The sequence below is a fragment of the Hyperoodon ampullatus genome (genome assembly GCF_949752795.1).
Source record: "Hyperoodon ampullatus genome assembly, chromosome: 9".
Classification (NCBI taxonomy): domain Eukaryota; kingdom Metazoa; phylum Chordata; class Mammalia; order Artiodactyla; family Ziphiidae; genus Hyperoodon; species Hyperoodon ampullatus.
The window spans coordinates 76,594,420-76,616,874 of NC_136922.1; the positions used below are offsets into that span (position 1 = coordinate 76,594,420).

At 33.2% G+C, this 22,455-nt stretch overlaps 1 protein-coding gene across 2 annotated transcripts in view; it reads right to left on the bottom strand.

The window, feature by feature from the left end:
* Positions 1-646: 646 nt before the first annotated feature.
* The window catches only part of ASZ1 (ankyrin repeat, SAM and basic leucine zipper domain containing 1), a gene marked incomplete at both ends in the record, with an annotated part of 70,353 nt that continues 48,544 nt past the window's right edge, over positions 647-22,455 (bottom strand). The window contains 9 exons of one of the 2 annotated variants that reach the window (XM_079711519.1): positions 647-799; positions 4,698-4,811; positions 5,640-5,745; positions 12,031-12,140; positions 14,288-14,344; positions 15,310-15,385; positions 16,811-16,935; positions 18,482-18,616; positions 19,152-19,263. In XM_079711519.1, the coding sequence (XP_079567645.1) occupies positions 647-799; positions 4,698-4,811; positions 5,640-5,745; positions 12,031-12,140; positions 14,288-14,344; positions 15,310-15,385; positions 16,811-16,935; positions 18,482-18,616; positions 19,152-19,263 (988 nt within the window). The remainder of the gene's footprint in view (positions 800-4,697; positions 4,812-5,639; positions 5,746-12,030; positions 12,141-14,287; positions 14,345-15,309; positions 15,386-16,810; positions 16,936-18,481; positions 18,617-19,151; positions 19,264-22,455) is intronic. The other variant, XM_079711520.1, reaches the window with a different exon arrangement.

Consider the following 22,455-nt stretch of genomic DNA (forward strand, 5'->3'; position numbering starts at 1 on the left):
ATATGTTCCCAAAAGTACATTACATAAAAAATTCTAATGTGCTTTAGGCTTTCCACACTACTCTCTGAATTTTCTGCTTTTTAAAATTTACATTTAAAATATTTTTCCTAGGTTTTAATCCATAATTCAAAAATTTTACATTTTATCTTTATACTTTGCATTCTCTAAACTACTCTCAAGTTAATAATTTCCTTATAATGATATATAACTAAAGAAATTCCTTATTACATAATAATGGAAGGGAAAAATAAGAACTAAAAGAAAGCTACTAATTTATGAACACTTTACAGATAGTGTATGATTCACTGTGACAAATGAACACACTTTTATAAATGTCAAAGAATATTAGATAAAACTTTTATTTATTTTAAATGTAATTTATTAGAGTCATAGGATAGGATCAAACTTAAGAATCCCTTATAATTTACTGCTTGATCAAAGTTAACATTAAAATATAACAAATTATATTGTCAACTCAAACTGACAAACCACTTTCTAAAGAAAAACATTCTGCAGTAAGCTATCATAATTTTTCCTATGGAGTGTTGGCAAAGAATGTAGTTATACTGTGCCACAAACAGTTAAAAGCAACATTTTTAGGTAATTTGAATAAGATATACATAATAACTCAAAACAAATATTAGGGTTATTTTCTCTGAAAAGTTAGCTTGCAAATGAAAAGGAGAAACCCAAATCCGCATACTGTAATAGCCGTCCTCTTCAAAATTCGACTATTCCATGTAGATACTTCTTTCGTTAACGGTATACGAGTTGGATCATTTTCTCGTTCATTTTGCAACTAATGTTTAGTATGGGAAAAATGAAAAAGTTAATGTGCAGTACAGTGAAAATAAAAATATCTTTGATTTTAAAAAATATCAAAATATCCATGTTAATGACTTGATTTAGATGTAGCCTAAATGCAAGATTCCCATGGAAGATTTAAAGTAAAGATTCAAAATCTTAAAAGACAGTCTTTCTTTCAACCAGGATCCCACTGTAGTAGACTATTAGTTTTACATTAAAAATAAATGCTTCTATAGATTGTTACATTTTAAAAACATGTTTTTATGTCAGGAGATAAAGTTCCTTTAATGTTAAAGTTTCTATGTCTACCTATAAGGAACGACAGTCGTTTTTTCCTTTGTATTAAATATCAACTGATTTCTTACAAAAAAAGTGAACCTTATAAAAAAAAAGTATTGTTATGGCATACCTACAGTACATGAAATTCAACAGAAACTGGAAGATTCGATGCTAACACTAGAAGAAGTATAATCCTTTACTTAAATATATTCGCAGGAACAAATGTTAACAAAAATTTCAGTGGTTCTTTTTGCACTTCTGAACAATGAAAGTACATGACCCAGTCAGTTTCTAAATTCCTATACATAGAACTTTCTTGCTAAAGAAGGCCTCTCAACTCGTGTGTGTGTGTGTGTGTGTGTGTGTGTGTGTGTGTGTGTGTGTGTGTGTGTGAGAGAGAGAGAGAGAGAGAGAGAGAGAGAGAGACATGGAGGGGGTGAGGGGAGGGAGAGGGAGGAGATAGTTGCTGGGGAGAGGCAGAAGAGGGAGAACAAGCAGAAACCAAAAGATCCTTGAAAGATAAAAAGAATCAGGCACATTTACAGAGTGATATTTACTAGAAACATCCTGTGCTGGAGTGGTGACATACGTTCAACATTAGCAAAAATAACTACTTGTCAAATCTACAGTGTAAATATTTAATTTAAAAACCCTGAAAAATTAATTTCAAATTTATAGTAGAAGATGGACTTCAATGCCAATCTCATTAATACTGTATTCTTGGTCTAACTTCCAAATGGCTTCATTCAGCAACAGATTCCTTTTTGACACTGATGCTCCATTTACTGAATCCTGAGACAGTCATTCCTTTTATTAACCAATTACTTAGAATGACCCTTTCTGACAGGAGCCTGTCAGTGTGTTGGTTTGAAAGAGAATGATGTGGTGTTAGAGTCTGGCCTTGACCTCTCCCACCCTCTCTCTTTGTTACCTCCATATACTTATCTATGATAGCTCATATGTTTCTTTTAAAAAATCCCTTCTGTTATTATTGGTAAACTGTAAAATATCATAAGCTTAACAGGCATGATAGCATACTCCCAAATCTGGAAGCCTCATAGTTCTCTAAATAAAATCTTATTTGGTGATTATTACTTGTTTAAGCCTAATCCAAAGAAAACCCAATGCACAGGCTTGCTGCAAAATTAAGAGGTTCCTGCCCAAAGAACTATATCTGCTGTTATTATGAACCAATGAATATGTTTTCAAGGCCAGTCTTTATATAGAAATGTATAGATTCAAGGTAGAAAAGACCAAAGAAAAACAACCTTCCATTTAGCTAAAGAAAGCTGAAATTTTTCTCTATAGGTATATTTTATTAAAATAAATATTATGGTACCTGATTGAATTGTTCATGTTTTTGAGTCAAAGTTACACTCTGAAAGCAGTGTTTCTTAATTTCATCCCTTTAAGAAAAATCTGGGTGCTCTCTCTAATTTCATCTTAATCCTCCACCCCACCTCCCCAAATGTTTTTAGTTCATCTTGGAGAAAACAAATAATTACCAATCCTGAGACAAAGATGTCTTAGGGAATTTCTTACACTAAACATTAAAGGTTGATGATTTGCAGGAAGTATCTTTACACAAATCCTTCCAAATTTCTCTTGCATCCCCATGAAAAACACTATGCTAATAAGTAAAATCAATACCATTTCCCTTCAATTCTTCTAGATGATGGATATAGTGAAGATGAATGGTGCTATAATTTTCGTGTTGTCAGCAAGTTCAGAAAGTATAAAATCATATTTTTGCCTGAGAAAGTTCATTTGGGGAGTGGTGTGTATTAAAGGAACACAAAGTGGAAGTGGAGAGAATAATTAGGAAACTAATGTGTAGCACAGTTGCCTGACATACAGGAGGCACTCTTAGGTTTGTTGAATGAATAAATGTCAGAGATAATACAGCTTCTAAGATACCTTTCTCTGGAAAGGAGTTATCGTCTACCAAAAATGTGAACTATATTGCTCATTTTCCCTATTTTAAATGTCCTTATCCCCCTATAATTTTGTAGAATTTGCTTCACAATTTTCTGCTTATTTTTAAAAAAGACTCCTTTTGACTGAACATGTTAATAGCTAGAATGACAAATTACCTGGAACATGTATAAAGTCTATTTTGAGGAAAATAACTTTTTTTTTTTTTTTTTTTTTTTGCGTTACGCGGGCCTCTCGTTGTGGCCTCTCCCCCTGCGGAGCACAGGCTCCGGACGCACAGGCTCAGCGGCCATGGCTCACGGGCCCAGCCGCTCCGCGGCATGTGGGATCTTCCCAGACCGGGGCATGAACCCGTGTCCCCTGCATCGGCAGGCGGACTCTCAACCACTGCGCCACCAGGGAAGCCCAAAATAACTTTTTTGATAAAATACTAATGAAAATATTAAATGACATGTGTTGATGCTATAAAAATTTAACGCATAATCTAATGTTCACATCAGATACTTCACAAAAACTTTATCGATATCAAATATATTTATTAGACATGGAGACTCAGAAATGAGTTCTTTAGTCAAGTGAAAGTGTTGCCCTTTATTATCTACCTTCAACAGAGTTCTCTGTTTTAGCAGCTTAGATTTTGTTATTGCCAGTTTTCTTAAAGGGGGGAAAAATCACCTGTCCTTAAACCAAAATACATACTTCTATATGAGTATACGAACAAGAACCAAAAAAAGCCCATACTCTTTTAAAAAGTTAAATTATAAAAGATACTATAAAAAGTCTAGAAGGGGCTTCCCTGGTGGCACAGTGGTTAAGAATCCACCTGTCAATGCAGGGGACACAGGTTCGAGCCATGGTCTGGGAAGATCCCACATGACGCAGAGCAACTAAATCCATGTGCCACAACTATTGAAGCCCACGCACCTAGAGCCCATGCTCCGCAACAAGAGAAGCCACCACAATGAGACGCCCACGCACCACAACGAAGAGTAGCCCCCGCTCATCGCAACTAAAGAAAGCCCGTGTGCCCCAACGAAGACCCAATGCAGCCAAAAAAAAAAAAGTCTAGAAAATAGAAGGAATATTTTATCTACAACCCTACCTCATTAACAGAGCTAATAACATTTCATTTTTGGTAGTTTTTTAATATTTACATTTATATATGTAAATAAAAATTAGAAATAGACCTTCTTTAACAAGTTGATATATACTTTTCATTATATTTTTCAACTGGCTGCATATCATTATAAGAAACGGTTATACCATAATTTATTAAATCATTCTCGCATAGGACATTTACGTACATATAATTTTAGAATCATTAAGCTAGTACTATTAAAGATACAAACATTTTTATGGTCCTTGCCACATCTTGCCAAACTGTTTTTGAAAGTGGCTTAGACATCAGTTTCACATGAAAATACTGTTTGGTGAACTATAACCAGTAATGGGTAGGGTAATACATTCCCTGCTAATTTATAGGATGAAAATGATATATCAGTGTTCTTTCAGTATGCATTTCATTAATGACCAACAAAGTTTGCTTCCTATGTATATTTCTTCCTTTGAAAACTGTCCTTTGTGGGAGCTTAAGCTGCTCGTCAGAACTGCTTCATTGTCTAACATATTATGCTGTAAATAATCTTCCCCCTTTTTAATTTTAAATATTTAAATACCTTCTGAATGAAGTCTTTTAGTTTGCAGACCTCTTCACTCAAGTCTTCAACATTACTAACCAGTTCTTCACAAACTGAAGTAAAATTCCGGGGAGAAGCCCATTCTAGTACTATCTGTTAATATTTTCAAAAGTTACATTTTAAAGAATGGAAAGCAACTTTTCACAACTTTATATCCACAAAAAGTATACAACATTATCAAACATTAAATTAAATTACATAACTGAAAAGCATTTTTTATTCAGGATAAATCCTGATACCAAAAGAACTCAGTATTTTTATATAAATAGTCAAATCAGTTTCCTGAATGCATTTATTAAATATACATATATATCACCATGGAGACTAATATTAGTAATAAAAATATTTATGGTGAATAAAGTCATGAAGGTTTTAAGAATGACATGATTCCCATATTAGTGTTATATAAAAATCATAGGAAAAAAAGTGCATTAAATATTTTTCACTATATGCAAGTAGCTAAAACCAAATCACATCAAAAACTTTACAAAACAAGTTTGCTTTTACAGGTCACTTACACTTTCTCTATTTAAAATTTCCTTCATTAAAACATCCTTATATTGAAATGGTTTTTAATAACACTCAACACACTGTTTTGTTTCAACTTTCACTTGGGTCTCCTGTCACTTTATATTTTAAACAATTAAATTCCCTTTAAGAACAAATGGTAAGTTCAATACTCAGATCAGTTTAACTTTTGGTCTGACTCATTTTCCTTTTCTTGAGGGCTAGAACACAAAGTTTTTCAATTAATTAGTATAAAAAAGTAATATTAAATAAATTGACTTATTTAGATCTTAGGTGATTTTACAGAGGATACAGTTTTACCAGATCATTACAGTTTATTGAGTTATCATTAACTTATCTGGAATGTTCTCCAGCATTCATACTTTTCTTCATTTAATAACTTTTGTAGAATACCTTCTGAGAATTTGCAGGCAACTCAGTAATAATGTTCTGTACAGCTGTTATTAAATGGCCACACTGTTTGTTTAATTTCAGAAGAAAGCTGAGGAACTCATCACCACTAAAGAGAGGAAATAAAAAGGAATCACTAATATGAACAATTTACTCCATTTTACTTGGCTAGTTATTCAATGTCTAGTCATAACATTTATTAGATTCTTTTAAAAAACATTTGTAGAATAGTTAATTTGTATTAGCAACTGAAATAGACTTTGAGCATACAACGAAAACCAAGCATCCAATCTTGAGGATCTCAAAGTTCAGGATGAGAAGCAGACATAGAATTATAACATTGTTATTCACAGGGACATATGAAGAAGGAACATAAAAGTGCCAATATTTGAATGTCTGTTATACGAAGGCACTGCACTAGTTATTTTACATTTATTATTTTTTAAATTCTTCCCAACAACTCCTATAAGGTAGATGTTATTAACAGAAGTTTATAGTTGAGACATCTAAAACTCAGACATAATGAATCTAGTATAATGGGAATAGGGATTTAGTTATGCTTCATAAAGCTCATACTTGAACTGAGTCTGGAGCTTAAAAATAAGTTTGTCAGGTAGGTAAGGAAGAAAAGAGATTCTGGATGGAGAGAATAGCAGGTGCGAAAGAACAGGGGTAGGAGGTCTCCAAGGTATAACTAAAGCACAATTATGGGAAAGTCGTAAGAAAAGAGGCTGTACGGGATCACTTGTTTAAGGAACTTTCGTGACATGCTAAGGAATGGAATATTACCTTTTGGATAATGTACAGTTACTAAAGAATTTTAAACAGGAAAGTAGAAAATCAGATTTTCGTACGAGAAAGTTTATTTGGGGAGTGGTGTGGATTAAAGGAAAACAAAAAGTGGAAATAGAATAATTAGGATACTAGTTTAAGAAATGTTTAGGAGAATAAACTGAAAAAGTTGGTGATGGATTGCACGTAAAAGAAAAGGAAAAGTCTAGGGTTATTCTAAGTTCTTTGGTTGCAGTGGAAGATGGCACTAACAAGCAGAGAAGTGAATTTGGGGGTGGGTGGCAGAGAAAAAAGTGGGGTGAAGACAAAGCAATATAGCATAATAATTAAGAACACAGTCTCTAGTGTCAGGAGGACCTGAGTTTGAATTCAGCTTCCACAGCTTTATGATCTTGGGCAAACCTAATCTTCAGCCAAATATTTCTGTATCTCTAGAACTGAGGTAAAAGGAGTGTCAGGAGGACTGAAGGAGATAACATGTGAAAAGCACCTAGCATTCTGTCTAGTACATATATGGCAGTTAAATAAACTTAATAATGATGATGATGGCAATGATATGAGACATGTAGGTGGCAATGACCAGTAAGTAGTAGAAAATGTCAGTCTTGCAGGTACTTATCCTGGGGTCCACAGCCTCATGAGGCTACACAGAATTCGGGGAGTTGGTGAACTTACATGGGGAAAAATTACATGTTTATTTTCACTAACCTCTAACAGAATTTCAGTCTTTCTTTCAATTATGAATATAGGCACAAACCACAGAAGTATTAGAAATGTCTATAATTTTGGTCACCAGTAGAAATCAAAACAATGGTCACGGAGAGGACCACAAAGCAAAAAGATACATATTGTGAAGAGGGGAGAGTTGATAGGGGTAGAAGAAAAAAGCTATCAAGGGAAAAGTAGCCTGAGAAAAAGAAAAGCAGGAGTTAAGGTCTGTTATGAAAGGTATTGAAGGGAATAGATTCAAGATGGAGGAAAAAAGTCAAGCATGTTAAATAATTAGGATTAGTCCAATGATTCCGACAATGAAGAGATACTGATGACTAGATTAGTTTCAAAGACAGAAGCCAATTTATTGTGAAAGCTACAAAGAAACTAACACAGCCAAATAGAAAAGGGGACCAAGGATAAGAATAGGTAACTCAGAGGAAAAGAAAAAAGAAAATTTTAAATGGATAATAAACATGGGATTAAAATAAGATGTTATATTCTAGTGGAATGACAAAAATTAAGTAGATCATTAGTATCAAGAGTTGACAAATTTGTGAGATGACCTTTCTGGAGAGTTATTTAGCAGTATCTATTATAATAAAAATTCACACAAAAACTAATACAATGGGACCAAAAGTTACTTCTGAGTCCAAATGAAATTCTTATAGGTAGAAGTTTTGACTATACACTGTACAAAGTTTCTTTCATGCTGTTTCTAGGAGGAAAGGTTATAAAAAAGCAAGAAAGGAGAACCTCTAATGAAACTTAATAGCAAACTTTTCTCTAAGACACGACTTTTATATAGTATTTTAATTTAAAAGAAATCTTTTTCTTAGCTATTAGACTGAAAAATAAACAGTTTATACAAAATAAAGACTTTAAACTTTACAAATATAATATATATAATCAAGTCACCAACTATGAAAAGTATCTGATGACTGCTTTATAAAAGCAAATTGAAATAAAAAATTTAGATAAGCTCTTGTTCTATCTAGCAAAAGTGGTATTTATAAAAACATTTCCAAATAAATATAATTCTTCTTTATTACATTTTCTTTCAGCTCTTTGCTCGAGAAAGAACAGAACTTGAACATATTTTTCTGTCGAAACAACAGCAGTCATTACTTGTATTAATTTTTCTGTTTCCATGTAGTGGTTTTTTGTGTGTGTGTGTGTGTGTGTGTGTGTGTGGTATGCGGGCCTCTCACTGTTGTGGCCTCTCCCGCTGCGGAGCACAGGCTCCGGACGTGCCCACTCAGCGGCCATGGCTCACGGGCCCAGCCGCTCCGCGGCATGTGGGATCCTCCCAGACCGGGGCACGAACCCGTGTCCCCTGCATCAGCAGGCGGACTCTCAACCACTGCGCCACCAGGGAAGCCCCTCCATGTAGTGTTTATATAGGGTATACTTAAAACTTATATTTTAGTGCTCTTTACTCAAATTTTATTTATCAGTGAAAGAATAAGTACTTGAATGAGTAATTCATTAATGCCCTATATATTTTTTATGTAATGACTCTTAAGGAAATTAAGATCCATTGAGAACTGTCATTCAAAATGATAGCAGGTATATTATTCTAGATAGTCAAAGCACACATATATATGTGGAATATAAACTTATAAGCTCTTATTCTCAAGGAAGACTAAGTTAACAACTCAGTTCGAATAAGCAAATACTATTATTAACAAAATTACATAATCTTAATGGATGAAAGGAAAATATATACCTTTTTTGTGATGTATAATTTTCAGGGCCACTGAATATGGATAGGCAAGTTATAAAAAACACAACTCAAAAGTTGCCTTTCATCATACACTGTGTGACTGGATGCCCAGCCCCCACCCCACAGCTGTACAACCTACATACCTTTACATGGCAGCCCTGATAATTTTGTACTTATTTAAGGATTTCAAAATAAGCAGATATGGCATAGGTATGATAGACTATATTATTTGATCAAATTGTCATGTCTTTTCTACTGAGCCAAATACTACCAGGCCTCTCTCTGCCAGAGGATTACACTTCATGCCCCAAAGACAAGAGGCTTGGCCATATGACTTGCTTTGGCAAATAAAATATGACTGGAAGTGACTATGTAACTTCTGAACAGTTCGAGGTGGGGCTATTTCTCCAGCCTGTTTTCAGAATAAGGAGGAGATTCACTGCAGCTGATCCATGATAGGCAATCAAGAAATAAACTTTGTTTCTGTAAGTTATTTAGATTTAGAAGTTATTTGTTACTGCAGCACAACAAAGTGTAAGTTGACTGAAACAACAGGCCATATTTTTAAAATGTGAAGTTAAGTATTAGGATAAAATTTATACTTTAAATAAAGGTACTCCAAACAGAAGTACTATGTGCTCACTGTAGACTATCTGGAAAAACTAAAATTACCAATACTTCTATCACCCAAAGATAATGACTGGTACTATTTTCTTACAGAATATTTTCTTATAGTACACATTTTCTTCTAGTATTTTTCCTATGAATATATACAACTGGCATTATACCTCACACTCCATTTTATATTTGCCTTTTATATTATTAGGAGTATTTTTCCATGACATTAAGTCTCAAAATAATTTAAACGACAGAATAAAATAATTATACTGATGTAATATAATCCAACCATTCACCTTAAGTTAAATATTTAGAGTTTCCACATTTAGAATATTTATAAATAGATGTGAACAATGTATTTTTTATGTGAAAATTTGCATCTATACAGATTTTTTTTGGAGGAGAAATCATTTCCTAAGTAGACATAATTTTGAGATGCTTTTGATACATTTAAGTAGATATCAGAAAGGCTCAGAGAAAAGGTCTGGGTAGAAACTGCTGAAAATGTCAAGACATGGGTGAAACTTAATATTTGTGTTCAAAATATCTCAAAGTAGTAATGAAATGGTTATTAGTATTTTTAGATTGCATTCTCTAATTCTGAAAACATACTAAGGCTAACTGTAGAAAAAAGTAAATGTACTGTGCATGTGTGTTCCTGTAACACACTATTTTATAAAACTGAACACATAGAAGAAAAGTATCTTAAAATAAATCAGTAGCTAAATTGTTGAAGTCACATTACCAGAAGATTATAATCAATCAGTTCAACTTTTCCTGCTGTTAGTTTTCTTATGACTTAATGACTAATTTCTTCTTTAAAGAATGACTTTGAACAAATGGGAAGTAAAACCTTTTCCGTAACAGCATGTAAACAAAGTCTGTGATTTAATAACAAGGTCAAATTCCTGAAATATATGTCTGCCAGTTTTATTTTTTAAAAAATTCAGCAGTTTTAATAAGTGAACCATTCAGGATTCTGTACATTCTTTAAGTCTATTAAATCTCAACAATGAAAATTCATAGAGGCAACTCTGACATCATAAAAATAAGTTATATTAAAAAATTTAATTTGAAATTTAGTCATGTAGAACTCAGGATATTCCTTCATAGAAGCAATAAATTAGAAAAGTAAAGAAAATGAACAAAGAGATTCAAAGTTTGCTGATTTAAGTCCTCACAACTGAAATCCTTTACAATGTACTTAAATATTTAAGAGATGCAATGTTATTTTGAAACAGTGAGGCATTATTTTGAATATAGATCATCTTGTTAAAAGGAGATACAGTTAGAGAAAGGGAAATAATTTTGCAATAACATTTTAGAAGAAATCTGGATCATCTAAATTATCCCCTAGAAGACTTATCTAAATTTTAAAATGGTGTGGAAACTTATTATTCCTATGTTTAATTAATGTTTCTCATAGTTGCAATGTTAGTGTTAGGCAGGCTACACTACACTGCTGAACTTGTAAGTATTATATTTTATAGACTATAACTTGGATAAACTTCAAGTAAATTAGGCTGACTGAAAAAAGCCAATCAAAAGTGGATACATACTGTACGATTGCATTTATGTAACATTCATGAAATAACATCATTATAAAGATGGATAACAAATTATCGATTGCTAGTTTTAGGGATGGGGAGGGGTGGTGGGAGCTATGAAGGGGTAGTATGTGGTAGCATTGTGGTGATGGTATGTTAAGTATATTGATTGTGGCAGTGGTTATGAGAAGCTACACACATGACAAAATTGCATAGAGCTATACACACACACACACACACACACAAATGAGCACGTGTATAACTGATGAAATACAAATACAAACCAGAAAAATGTCAGTTTCTGGTTTTGATATTGTACTATAGTTATGCAAGATAACTGGGTACACTGGGTGACACTGGGTGAAGGGTACAAAGAACCTTTCTGTACGTCTCTGCAATTTCTTGTGAATCTAAAATTATTTCAAATAAAAAGTTAAAAAAATCATTTACTGTTCCACAATATGTTTAAAAAATCAAATACCATTATTTTCAAAATAAATTTTAGATTACTAATATTGCTACTAATCAGTGTTTGACAAGTTTATAATATTGAAAATGAACTTTATATATTGATATTGATATTTGTAAAGAATAAGGCTGAAAGTAGAGCTGAGGTACATGAGAAATGCTTTCTTATCACCCTAAGCAAAAATATTACCCTTAGAATCTTCAATCTGACATATATATGATTTAAAGAGAGTAAGAGCTACACTATGAAAAGCATGGGATCTTTTAATTAACTCATTTAACAAAATGCAATGAAAAAATAAAACAAAAATATTTCTATGTGAGTTAAGAAGATGCATTGTTTTGCTTCTTGGTAAAAACTGACTTTATAAAGTACTTTCTACTTCAGAACACAGTATATTGCAAAATGAACTATCCATATCCCTGGCAAAATGATGGTATTAAGTAAAATAACTTGGACGTTATCAAAATTTAATTAAAAAAGAAAGTTCATTCTAAACAGTATTAATGTAAACCAGTAGGTTAATTTTACCTGATTTCCAACTTTGCCACTTCAGGTAATTCTCCAAATTTTATCTCTTCTATCTCTAGTTCCTTAAGAGCAGCCATAATTTTCTGCTGATCTCTACTGGTAATTCCAATCTAAGTAGAAATGATTTTAAAGTACAATAAGGTAGTCATACTTGAACAATATTCAAAATTACTGAAGAAGTTTTCTACTTGATTAATTCACATCTTGAAAAAAATAGATACATATTGGAAAAAAAACCATACTGAAAAATATACAAGTTTGCTTATAACTGGACTGACTAGGTTACATCACTAAAATATTTAGATATATAGTGACTATAGTCAATTTTTTGCATTATATAACAATTGTGATGGATTCTAAAACAAATTACTAGATTTTAATATATAATCTTTCCAGAAAACCAGAGTAAAACAATTTTTCCTTCAAAATATTATTTAAAATGTTATCACTGATTAAGTGAGAATTAAGTCTTCTTTTTGTCTATGTTCTACCTTTAGTATTAACTAAATTTTCTATCCTGGATTTAGCTAAGTAGTAGTATGGTTTGATTTTCAGTGATGGTAAAGATTTCAAGTTTCCAATGTGCTCATACAGGAAGCTCATTCCTTTTTATGTATCCTACTTATTAAAGTATCTCTGATATTTCCCACAGCTATTTTCAAATTGTTACTTAATAATACTCATTAGCAAAATAATAAGTCTTGGTCATTTTGAAAACCTAGAAAAAGGCAATATTTGAAGAACACGTTTATACCCACATGTACAAAAAACCAACTCTTATCTCTAAGTAACCTGTTTTATACTGTTTTGCAGATATATTTCATGTTTAGAAATAAACCACCAGTTTTAGTTGAGATGTCATAACTAATCTGAAGGAAAAAAACCCAACTCTAAGTCTTTAAGTATTCTTTTTTTAACATCTTTATTGGAGTATAATTGATTTACAACGGTGTTAGTTTCTGCTTTATAACAAAGTGAGTCAGTTGTACATATACATATGTCCCCATATCTCTTCCCTCTTGGGTCTCCCTCCCTCCCACCCTCCCTTATCCCACCCCTCTAGGTGGTCACAAAGCACTGAGCTGATCTCCTTGTGCTATGCGGCTGCTTCCCACTAGCTATCTATTTTACATTTGGTAGTGTATATATGCCCATGCCACTCTCTCACTTTGTCCCAGCTTACCCTTCCCCCTCCCCATGTCCTCAAGTCCATTCTCTAGTAGGTCTGCGTCTTTATTCCCATCCTGCCCCTAGGTTCTTCATAACCTTTTTTTTTTTTTGATTCCATATATATGTGTTAGCATACGGTATTTGTTTTTCTCTCTCTGACTTACTTTACTCTGAATGACAGACTCTAGGTCCATCCACCTCACCACAAATAACTCAATTTCATTTCTTTTTATGGCTGAATAATATTCCATTGTATATATGTGCCACATCTTCTTTATCCATTCATCTGTTGATGGACACTTAGGTTGTTTCCATCTCCTGGCTATTGTAAATAGAGCTGCAATGAACATTTTGGTACATGACTCTTTTTGAATTATGGTTTTCTCAGGGTATATGCCCAGTACTGGGATTGCTGGGTCATATGGTAGTTCTATTTTTAGTTTTTTAAGGAACCTCCATACTGTTCTCCATAGTGGCTGTATCAATTTACATTCCCACCAACAGTGCAAGAGGGTTCCCTTTTCTCCACACCCTCTCCAGCATTTATTGTTTGTAGATTTTTTGATGATGGCCATTCTGACTGGTGTGACCTGATACGTCATTGTAGTTTTGATTTGCATTTCTCTAATGATTAGTGATGTTGAGCATTCTTTCATGTGTTTGTTGGCACTCTGTATATCTTCTTTGGAGAAATGTCTATTTAGGTCTTCTGCCCATTTTTGGATTGGTTTGTTTGTTTGTTTCATATTGAGCTGCATGAGCTGCTTGTAAATTTTGGAGATTAATCCTTGGTCAGTTGCTTCATTTGCAAATATTTTCTCCCATTCTGAGGGTTGTCTTTTTGTCTTGTTTATGGTTTCCTTTGCTGTGCAAAAGCTTTTAAGTAAGTCTTTAAATATTCTTAAGGCAACTTAATATTGGAATGGAAGATTTTAGATATGGTTATCCATAATCATATCTAATGAGGAACCTAGCAAAAGATCACTCACAGTCTATAGCTGTAGGATTTTTAAAATAGAAAATAAAAGGATTCAAAATATTAAAAATATGAAAGATAATATCTGGAGTTTTTGAAATTGATACTAACCTTTGTAAACTCATCTTTCCTCATGGTCAAAAGATGTCTTAAAGTTATATCCCTTTCCTGTAGAAAAGAAAAAAATGCCACCTTTCAATATAAATGAAATAGTAGAAGGGGAAGTAGGCAACTGTACATATAAGTTAGTCAGTTATATGCTACCCTCCTAAAAACTTTCAACTACTGGGTAGATAGTAATGAGTATAATAATATGTATAATTACGTAAAAAAATATATACATAGCTAGTTTCCCAGATTCAAAAAAAAAGTATTACAACTTATATTTGCTTACATAAAAAGAAAACAGCTCTATAAAATTTGACAGAAATTGTTTTATGAATTTTTAAAATTTATAATCGTATAATATTAATAACATTTGGTTTTACTGAATATTTCTCAAATAGGAAGTTTCATGATTGTACAGTGAAACCCAATTCTAAACTGCCTAAACGAATGTGCATATTCCTAAGGAGAGCCTGTCTTAAATAGTGCTTTACTGTTGCAGTATCAGCTAAATGGCTGATAACTGTCATCTGCTCAAATCCCATAATGCATGCCTAAAATACCTACAACAGTGCTTCACATATGATCTAATTTGATATTTATGACAATCCTACACTAGGTACTACCATCCTTATGAAAAAAAAGGAGATTTAAGTAACATATTTCAGTTAATAATCATTAGAGCAAGAATCTGATACCTGGTTTGTTTGGTTTAAAATCATGCTTCTAATATTCTATACAGGAAGATCAGCAACTGCAAAAACAGACTAAGGGCTTAGATGTACAAGGAGTTCTGTGATGCTTTGGGCAGTGGGTAAAAGCCAGATTCTAATTTATGTAAATTTCTATAATAATGAATTTTCAAAATGCTTGTAATTTTAAAATGGGATGTATCAATGCTACAAATTATGGAGAAAAGTGCATCTGTCACCCCTTCATAAGCATGCTTATGAATTAATATTTAATGTTATATTAACCAACAAATAAACATGCATACATAACTCACCATAGCTTAAACAAAATCTTACCTTCAGTAAATCTGTCATATGTTCAAGTCCAAGACCATGTAAAAATATTTCCAGATCTCCAAATGCTGTATATGAACTATACATATTTATAGCAATGTCAATTTCAGAACAGACTATTAGTGCACAAGTAATAAATATATATTTATGATGCAGAGAGAGAATGAGAATAAGAATGAGTAAGAATGAGTCTATGTAGAATATACAGGCATACATCGTTTTACTGTGCTTTGCTTTATTGCTTTATCTGCAGACATTGTTTTTTTACAAATTGAAGGTTTGTGACAAACCTATGTCAACCAAGTCTATTGGTGTCATTTCTCCAACGGTATCTGCTCACTATGTGTGTCTGTGTCACACTTTGGTAATTCTTGAAATATTTCAAACTTTTTCATTATTATATTTGTTATGGTGATTCTTGATGTTGCTCTTACAACTTGCTGAAGGCTCAGATGGTGGTTACCATTTTTTAGCAATAAAGTATTTTTTAATTAATATATGTACTTTGTTTTTGTAGACAGAATGCTATTGCACACTTAACAGACTACAGTATGGTGTAAACATAACTTTTAAATTTGCGTAACTCACTTTATTGTGATATTTGCTTTATTGTGGTGGTCTGGAACTGAACACCAATATCTCTGAGGTATGCCTATATTTGCAAATTTACCCACTAGACCTATGTTATACAAAGGAATAAGAAAGGTTTCCTGAGTGAAGATTTAAGTAAACAGAAAATGGTGACAGTAAAATGAAGCTCATTTTTCCTCAGAAGGAAAATATTTGCCAATATTTATACAATTGACCCCTGAACAACACAGTTTGAACTGTGCAGATCCACTTACACATGGAGTTTTTTCAATAGTAAATACTATAGTACTACACAATTGTGGTTAGTTGAATCCACAGATGTGGAACTGCAGATATGGAGGAATCTTGGATACAGATTTTCCAAGGGCAGGGTCAGCGCCCCTAACCCCCAGAATTGTTCAAGGGTCAGCTGTATTCCTTGTGAGAGGTCTGTACGTGAAAATCTCTTTAATTGCAGGAAGTAAAAATTTACTATTTTAAATGTAGGTAAGTAGAGGATAATGTTGTGGCCATGTACTGAACAACTGTGTTCAGGGGAAAAAAAGTATTTTTATTTTTAGCTTATAAAATCAGAAATCTGCTATAAAGAATTAGAGAGCAAGATGCAATCTAGTTTGAACACTAACAAAAATATAATCTTAGAACCTTTTAGAAATAAACTGTATTGTTGATATTTTATTTAAAGTAAAAAATTATTCTCATTACTGTTAGTACATGTATATCAAATTTTTCTAAAATTCTGGAGAACAAAGCACTTAAAATTCAGACATTTCTAAGTAATATTTTTAAATGCTTGTAAAAGTTTAAAATATATATTTTAAATAAGTCATCACATTTACTATAAGTAATAAAAAACATGCACAATTTTTACTCATTTATAGGTATTGTGTTGAACAGAAACATGCTATGTTACCTAAATATGTGATCTTTTTCTTTATCAGAATCTGTTCTCAATAGTTCACAAATAGTCTCTTCTTTAGTTAGCTGTTGAAGCTCTTCTCCCCAAGGATTTAAAGTCAAGGAAAGAAAGTTGAAGATCTGAAAAAAGTTACAGTAAAAATTAAAGCAAGATAGTAATTAATAATATTTTCAACAAGATATAAAACGAAACTAAAAATTCCATTTTGGTAAGTGAATCAGAAAGACTAAGTTAGTATTTTAAATACATTTTTAAATAGAGAGAGAGTAAGAAGCACGACTAAGGAACACAAATCTCAACTGTACACCTTAAAGAGATGTGAAATTTCTTAGTTTTCAAACTTCTTAGTTCTAACTTTTTAGCAAGCCAAGTTTAAGTGATATAATCAGCCAAGATACAAAATCGAATCTCACTTCAAGAAACAATTTGTGACTCAAAATAATCTTTGATGTTCATAAATTTCTTAGTATGTCAAATTCACTGTCATCTACCCTAAATTTAATGATGCAGTATATTAATTAAAAGTTTTCAAATTTCCAAAGCTTAGGAGAAAACTTAATTTCTTTTTAAAGTTTCACAGGGCTTCAGTGATTAGCATTTACACTAGAATAATTTTGGAAATGTAGATCTGAGTTATAAAATGATAGGCATGTTTATAGGGTGCTTAAAAATAGAGGACGTAGGGCTTCCCTGGTGGCGCAGTGGTTGAGAGTCCACCTGCCGATGCAGGGGACACGGGTTCGTGCCCCAGTCCGGGAGGATCCCACATGCCACGGAGCGGCTGGGCCCGTGAGCCATGGCCGCTGAGCCTGCGCGTCCGGAGCCTGTGCTCCGCAACGGGAGAGGCCACACAGTGAGAGGCCCGCGTACAGCATAAAAAAAAAAAAAAAAAAAAAATAGAAGAAGTTATTTTACATGCAACAAAAATGGCATGGTCTGAGTATTATATGATGGAACCTTTGGAATGTTACAAGTTTTCAAATTCAGAAACTCAGTTTTAGAAGATCTTGAACTATATAACTTAGACTTACAGTTGTACTATATTTGATCCCTGCTTAGAAATTACACACCTTTGGCTGAAAGCTTTAATATTCAGACCAAAAGTTTATATCAATAAAATAATTTAATGTATGGCAAATATTTATTATTGAGTTTAACATCTGAATGATAGTAAATCATATACCCAAGCATGTTATCAATTTATTACATACCTTGTCAAATGTACAGAGGTAAATGTAGCTTAAAGGATTTAATTTTTAAATTGTTTAATATATATTAATTAAAATTTTAAAACAGTAGTTTAATTACATGTGCAAATTTTGAAATTTTACTAGCTATGTGAATACACTAATTAATTTTTGAAAATCTGAACCAGTTGGAAATGTTTAAATAAATAGTCTATTACAATTTTATTTCTAGGGCTAGGTAAGACTTTATTACCCCTTTATATAGTTTTTAAATTACCACATTATAAATGCCTCTTATTTAGTGAAAGATAAATACTCTAGTAAAAGAAAGTTTTCATTACCTGGCTGGAAGAAAATTACACACTGAAACATTTAATAATAGCCAGATATACTATTATTTTAGTAGTGAGTTCTAACAAAACAAAAGTTTTACAAACAATAATGTAGACTAAGAAAAATTAGTTTAATAACAGGATACCTCTAGATGTTTATTTCTTTTTGCAATCTCACTTGGTGTCTTTCCATCTTTGGTTTGTATCATTTTATTAGCTCCAAGTTCAAGCAACTTCAAAACTACATTTTTATGACCCTGACGTGCTGCCCATGTTAAAGCCTGTAAGTGGGGGGAAGAAAAGAAGACTGTTTAAAGAGAGGGAGTGTATATGACACAGAGGGGAAAACTTTTCAACAATATTTATGGCACAATAAAAAAGTGAACATGGTTAATTAATGGAATGATGCAATCTCATCATTTCACAATATAATGTAAACCTATTTCCAAAGTTGTAATTGCAAAGCAGACTGCCAGTGTTCACTGATTTTGTAAGACCAGATAATGTTTTACAAGACAAGTGATGTTACAGAATAAAACGATTTATCTGCCAATCACAGAACTGTTTTCTATAAAAAAGAATTCTATTTGTATTCCAGAATCCAGGCTGTGTTACAATTTCTTGTAAGGGTGAGGACCAAGAGAAGCAGATAATTTCTTTTTTCCCATTTAAGCTGCTGTTTTTCTTCACTGAACAGCAATTACATTCCATCCCTTCTATAATTTTTACTTCTTAAAAAACCTTTCTTGTGGACTACTGATAATAAGATATCAATGTCCTAGAGATAAAAAGGAACACTGTACAATCGGTTCTCACAGTATAGCCATTCTCATCCTGGGTGTTAACTTCTGCTCCACGAGCAACAAGGAGAGCAACAACCTGAGGGTGACCATTCCGTGCAGCATACATGATGGGAGTCATAAGTCTCCTACGGAGGAGGAAAAAAAGAAACTGTGTTAATGCTGCCCTTAACAGTTCTTCAAAGCCATGCACTTTACCGTACACAATACAATCAGTGTTGTTTTGAAAGTAAAGAAACATGAAAGCTTTTCATAAATCAGGGGATCTGAAAATCCAATTTTCCAGCAAATAAATAAATATAAGGGAGATTACACTCTTAAAAGTATTGAGTGCTTACACAGCACCCTCTAGTGAAGAAATGTGGGGTTTTTTTAATTCTTGAATTTTATTTATTTTTTTATACAGCAGATCCTTATTAGTCACCAATTTTATACACATCAGTGTATACATGTCAATCCCAATCGTCCAATTCGTCCCACCACCACCCCCAACCCCCCCGCCGCTTTCCCCCCTTAGTGTCCATACATTTGTTCTCTACATCTGTGTCTCAATTTTTGCTCTGCAAACCAGTTCATCTGTACCATTTTTCTAGGTTCCACATATATGCGTTAATATATGATATTTGTTTTTCTATTTCTGACTTACTTCCCTCTGTATGACAGTCTCTAGATCCATCCACGTCTCAACAAATGACCCAGTTTCATTCCTTTTTATGGCTGAGTAATATTCCATTGTATATATGTACCACATCTTCTTTATCCATTCGTCTATTGATGGGCATTTAGGTTGCTTCCATGACCTGGCTATTGTAAACAGTGCTGCAGTGAACATTGGGGTGCATGTGTCTTTTGGAATTATGTTTTTTTTCTCTGGGTATATGCCCAGTAGTGGGATTGCTGGGTCATATGGTAGTTCTCTTTTTAGTTTTTTAAGGAACCTCCATACTGTTCTCCATAGTGGCTGAATCAATTTACATTCCCACCAACAGTGCAAGAGGGTTCCCTTTTCTCCACACCCTCTCCAGCGTTTGTTTGTAGATTTTCTGATGATGCCCATTCTTACTGGTGTGAGGTGATACCTCATTGTAGTTTTGATTTGCATTTCTCTAATAATTAGTGATGTTGAGCAGCTTTTCATGTGCTTCTTGGCCATCTGTATGTCTTCTTTAGAGAAAGGTCTATTTCGGTCTTCTGCCCATTTTTGGATTGGGTTGTTTGTTTTTTTAATGTTGAGCTTCATGAGCTGTTTATATATTTTGGAGCTTAATCCTTTGTCCTTTGATACGTTTGCAACTATCTTCTCCCATTCTGAGGGTTGTCTTTTTGTCTTGTTTATGGTTTCCTTTGCGGTGCAAAAGCTTTGAAGCTTCATTAGGTTCCATTTATTTTTGTTTTTATTTCCATGGCTTTAGGAGGTGGATCAAAAAAATCTTGCTGTGATTTATGTCAAGGAGTGTTGTTCCTATGTTTTCCTCTAAGAGTTTTATAGTGTCCGGTCTTACATTTTGGTCTCTAATCCATTTTGAGTTTATTTTTGTGTATGGTGTTAGGGAATGTTCTAATTTCATTCTTTTACCTGTAGCTGTCCAGTTTTCCCAGCACCACTTATTGAAGAGGCTGTCTTTTCTCCATTGTATATCCTTGCCTCTTTTGTCATAGATTAGTTGACTATAGGTGCGTGGGTTTATCTCTGGGCTTTCTATCTTGTTCCATTGATCTATGTTTTGGTTTTGTGCCAGTACCATATTGTCTTGATTACTGTAGCTTTGTAGTATATTCTGAAGTTAGGGAGTCTGATTCCTCCAGCTCCATTCTTTGCCCTCAAGACTGCTTTGGCTATTTGGGGTCTTTTGTGTCTCCATAAAAATTTTAAGATTTTTTGTTCTAGTTCCATAAAAAATGCCATTGGTAATCTGATAGGGATTGCACTGAATCTGTAGATTGCTTTGGGTAGTATAGTCATTTTCACAATATTGGTTCTTCCAATCCAAGAATATGGTATATCTCTCCATCTGTTTGTATCATCTTTAATTTCTTTCATCAGCGTCTATAGTTTTCTGCATACAGGTCTTTTGTCTCCCTAGGTAGGTTTATTCCTAGGTATTTTATTATTTTTGTTGCAATGGTAAATGGGAGTGTTTCGTTAATTTCTCTTTCAGGCTTTTCATCATTAGTGTATAGGAATGCAAGAGATTTCTGTGCATTAATTTTGTATCCTGCAACTTTACCAAATTCATTGTTTAGCTCTAGTAGTTTTCTGGTGGCATTTTTAGGATTCTTTATGTATAGTATCATGTCATCTGCAAACAATGACAGTTTTACTTCTTATTTTCCAATTTGGATTCATTTTATTTCTTTTTCTTCTCTGATTGCCACGGCTAGGACTTCCAAAACTATGTTGAATAATAGTGGTGAGAGTGCACATCCTTGTCTGGTTCCTGATTTTAGAGGAAATGCTTTCAGTTATTCACCATTGAGAATGATGTTTGCTGTGGCCTTGTCATATATGGCCTTTATTATGTTGAGGTAGGTTCCCTCTATGCCCACTTTCTGGAGAGTTTTTATCATAAATTGGTATTGAATTTTGTCAGAAGCTTTTTCTGCATCTATTGAGATGATCATATGGTTTTTATTCTTCAGTTTGTTAACACGGTGTTTCACATTGATTGATTTGCTATACTGAAGAATCCTTGCATCCCTGTGATAAATCCCACTTGATCATGGTGTATGACGCTTTTAATATGTTGTTGGATTCTGTTTGCTAGTATTTTGTTGAGGATTTTTGCATCTATATTCATCAGTGATATTGGTCTGTAATTTTCTTTTTTTTGTAGTATCTTTGTCTGGTTTTGGTGTCAGGGTGATGGTGGCCTCATAGAATGAGTTTGGGAGTGTTCCTTCCTCCACAATTTTTTGGAAGAGTTTGAGAAGCATGGGTGTTAGCTCTTCTCTAAATGTTTGATAGAATTCACCTGTGAAGCCATCTGGTCCTGGACTTTTGTTTGTTGGAAGATTTTTAATCAGAGTTTTAATTTCATTACTTGTGATTGGTCTGTTCATATTTTCTGTTTCTTCCTGGTTCAGTCTTGGAAGGCTATACCTTTCTAAGAATTTGTTCATTCCCTCCAGGTTGTCCATTTTATTGGCATAGCGTTGCTTGTAGTAGTCTCTTAGGATGCCTTGTATTTCTGCGGTGTCTGTTGTAACTTCCCTTTTTCATTTCTAATTTTATTGATTTGAGTCCTCTTCCTCTTTTTCTTGATGATTCTGGCTAACAGTTTATCAATTTTGTTTATCTTCTCAAAGAACTAGCTTTTAGT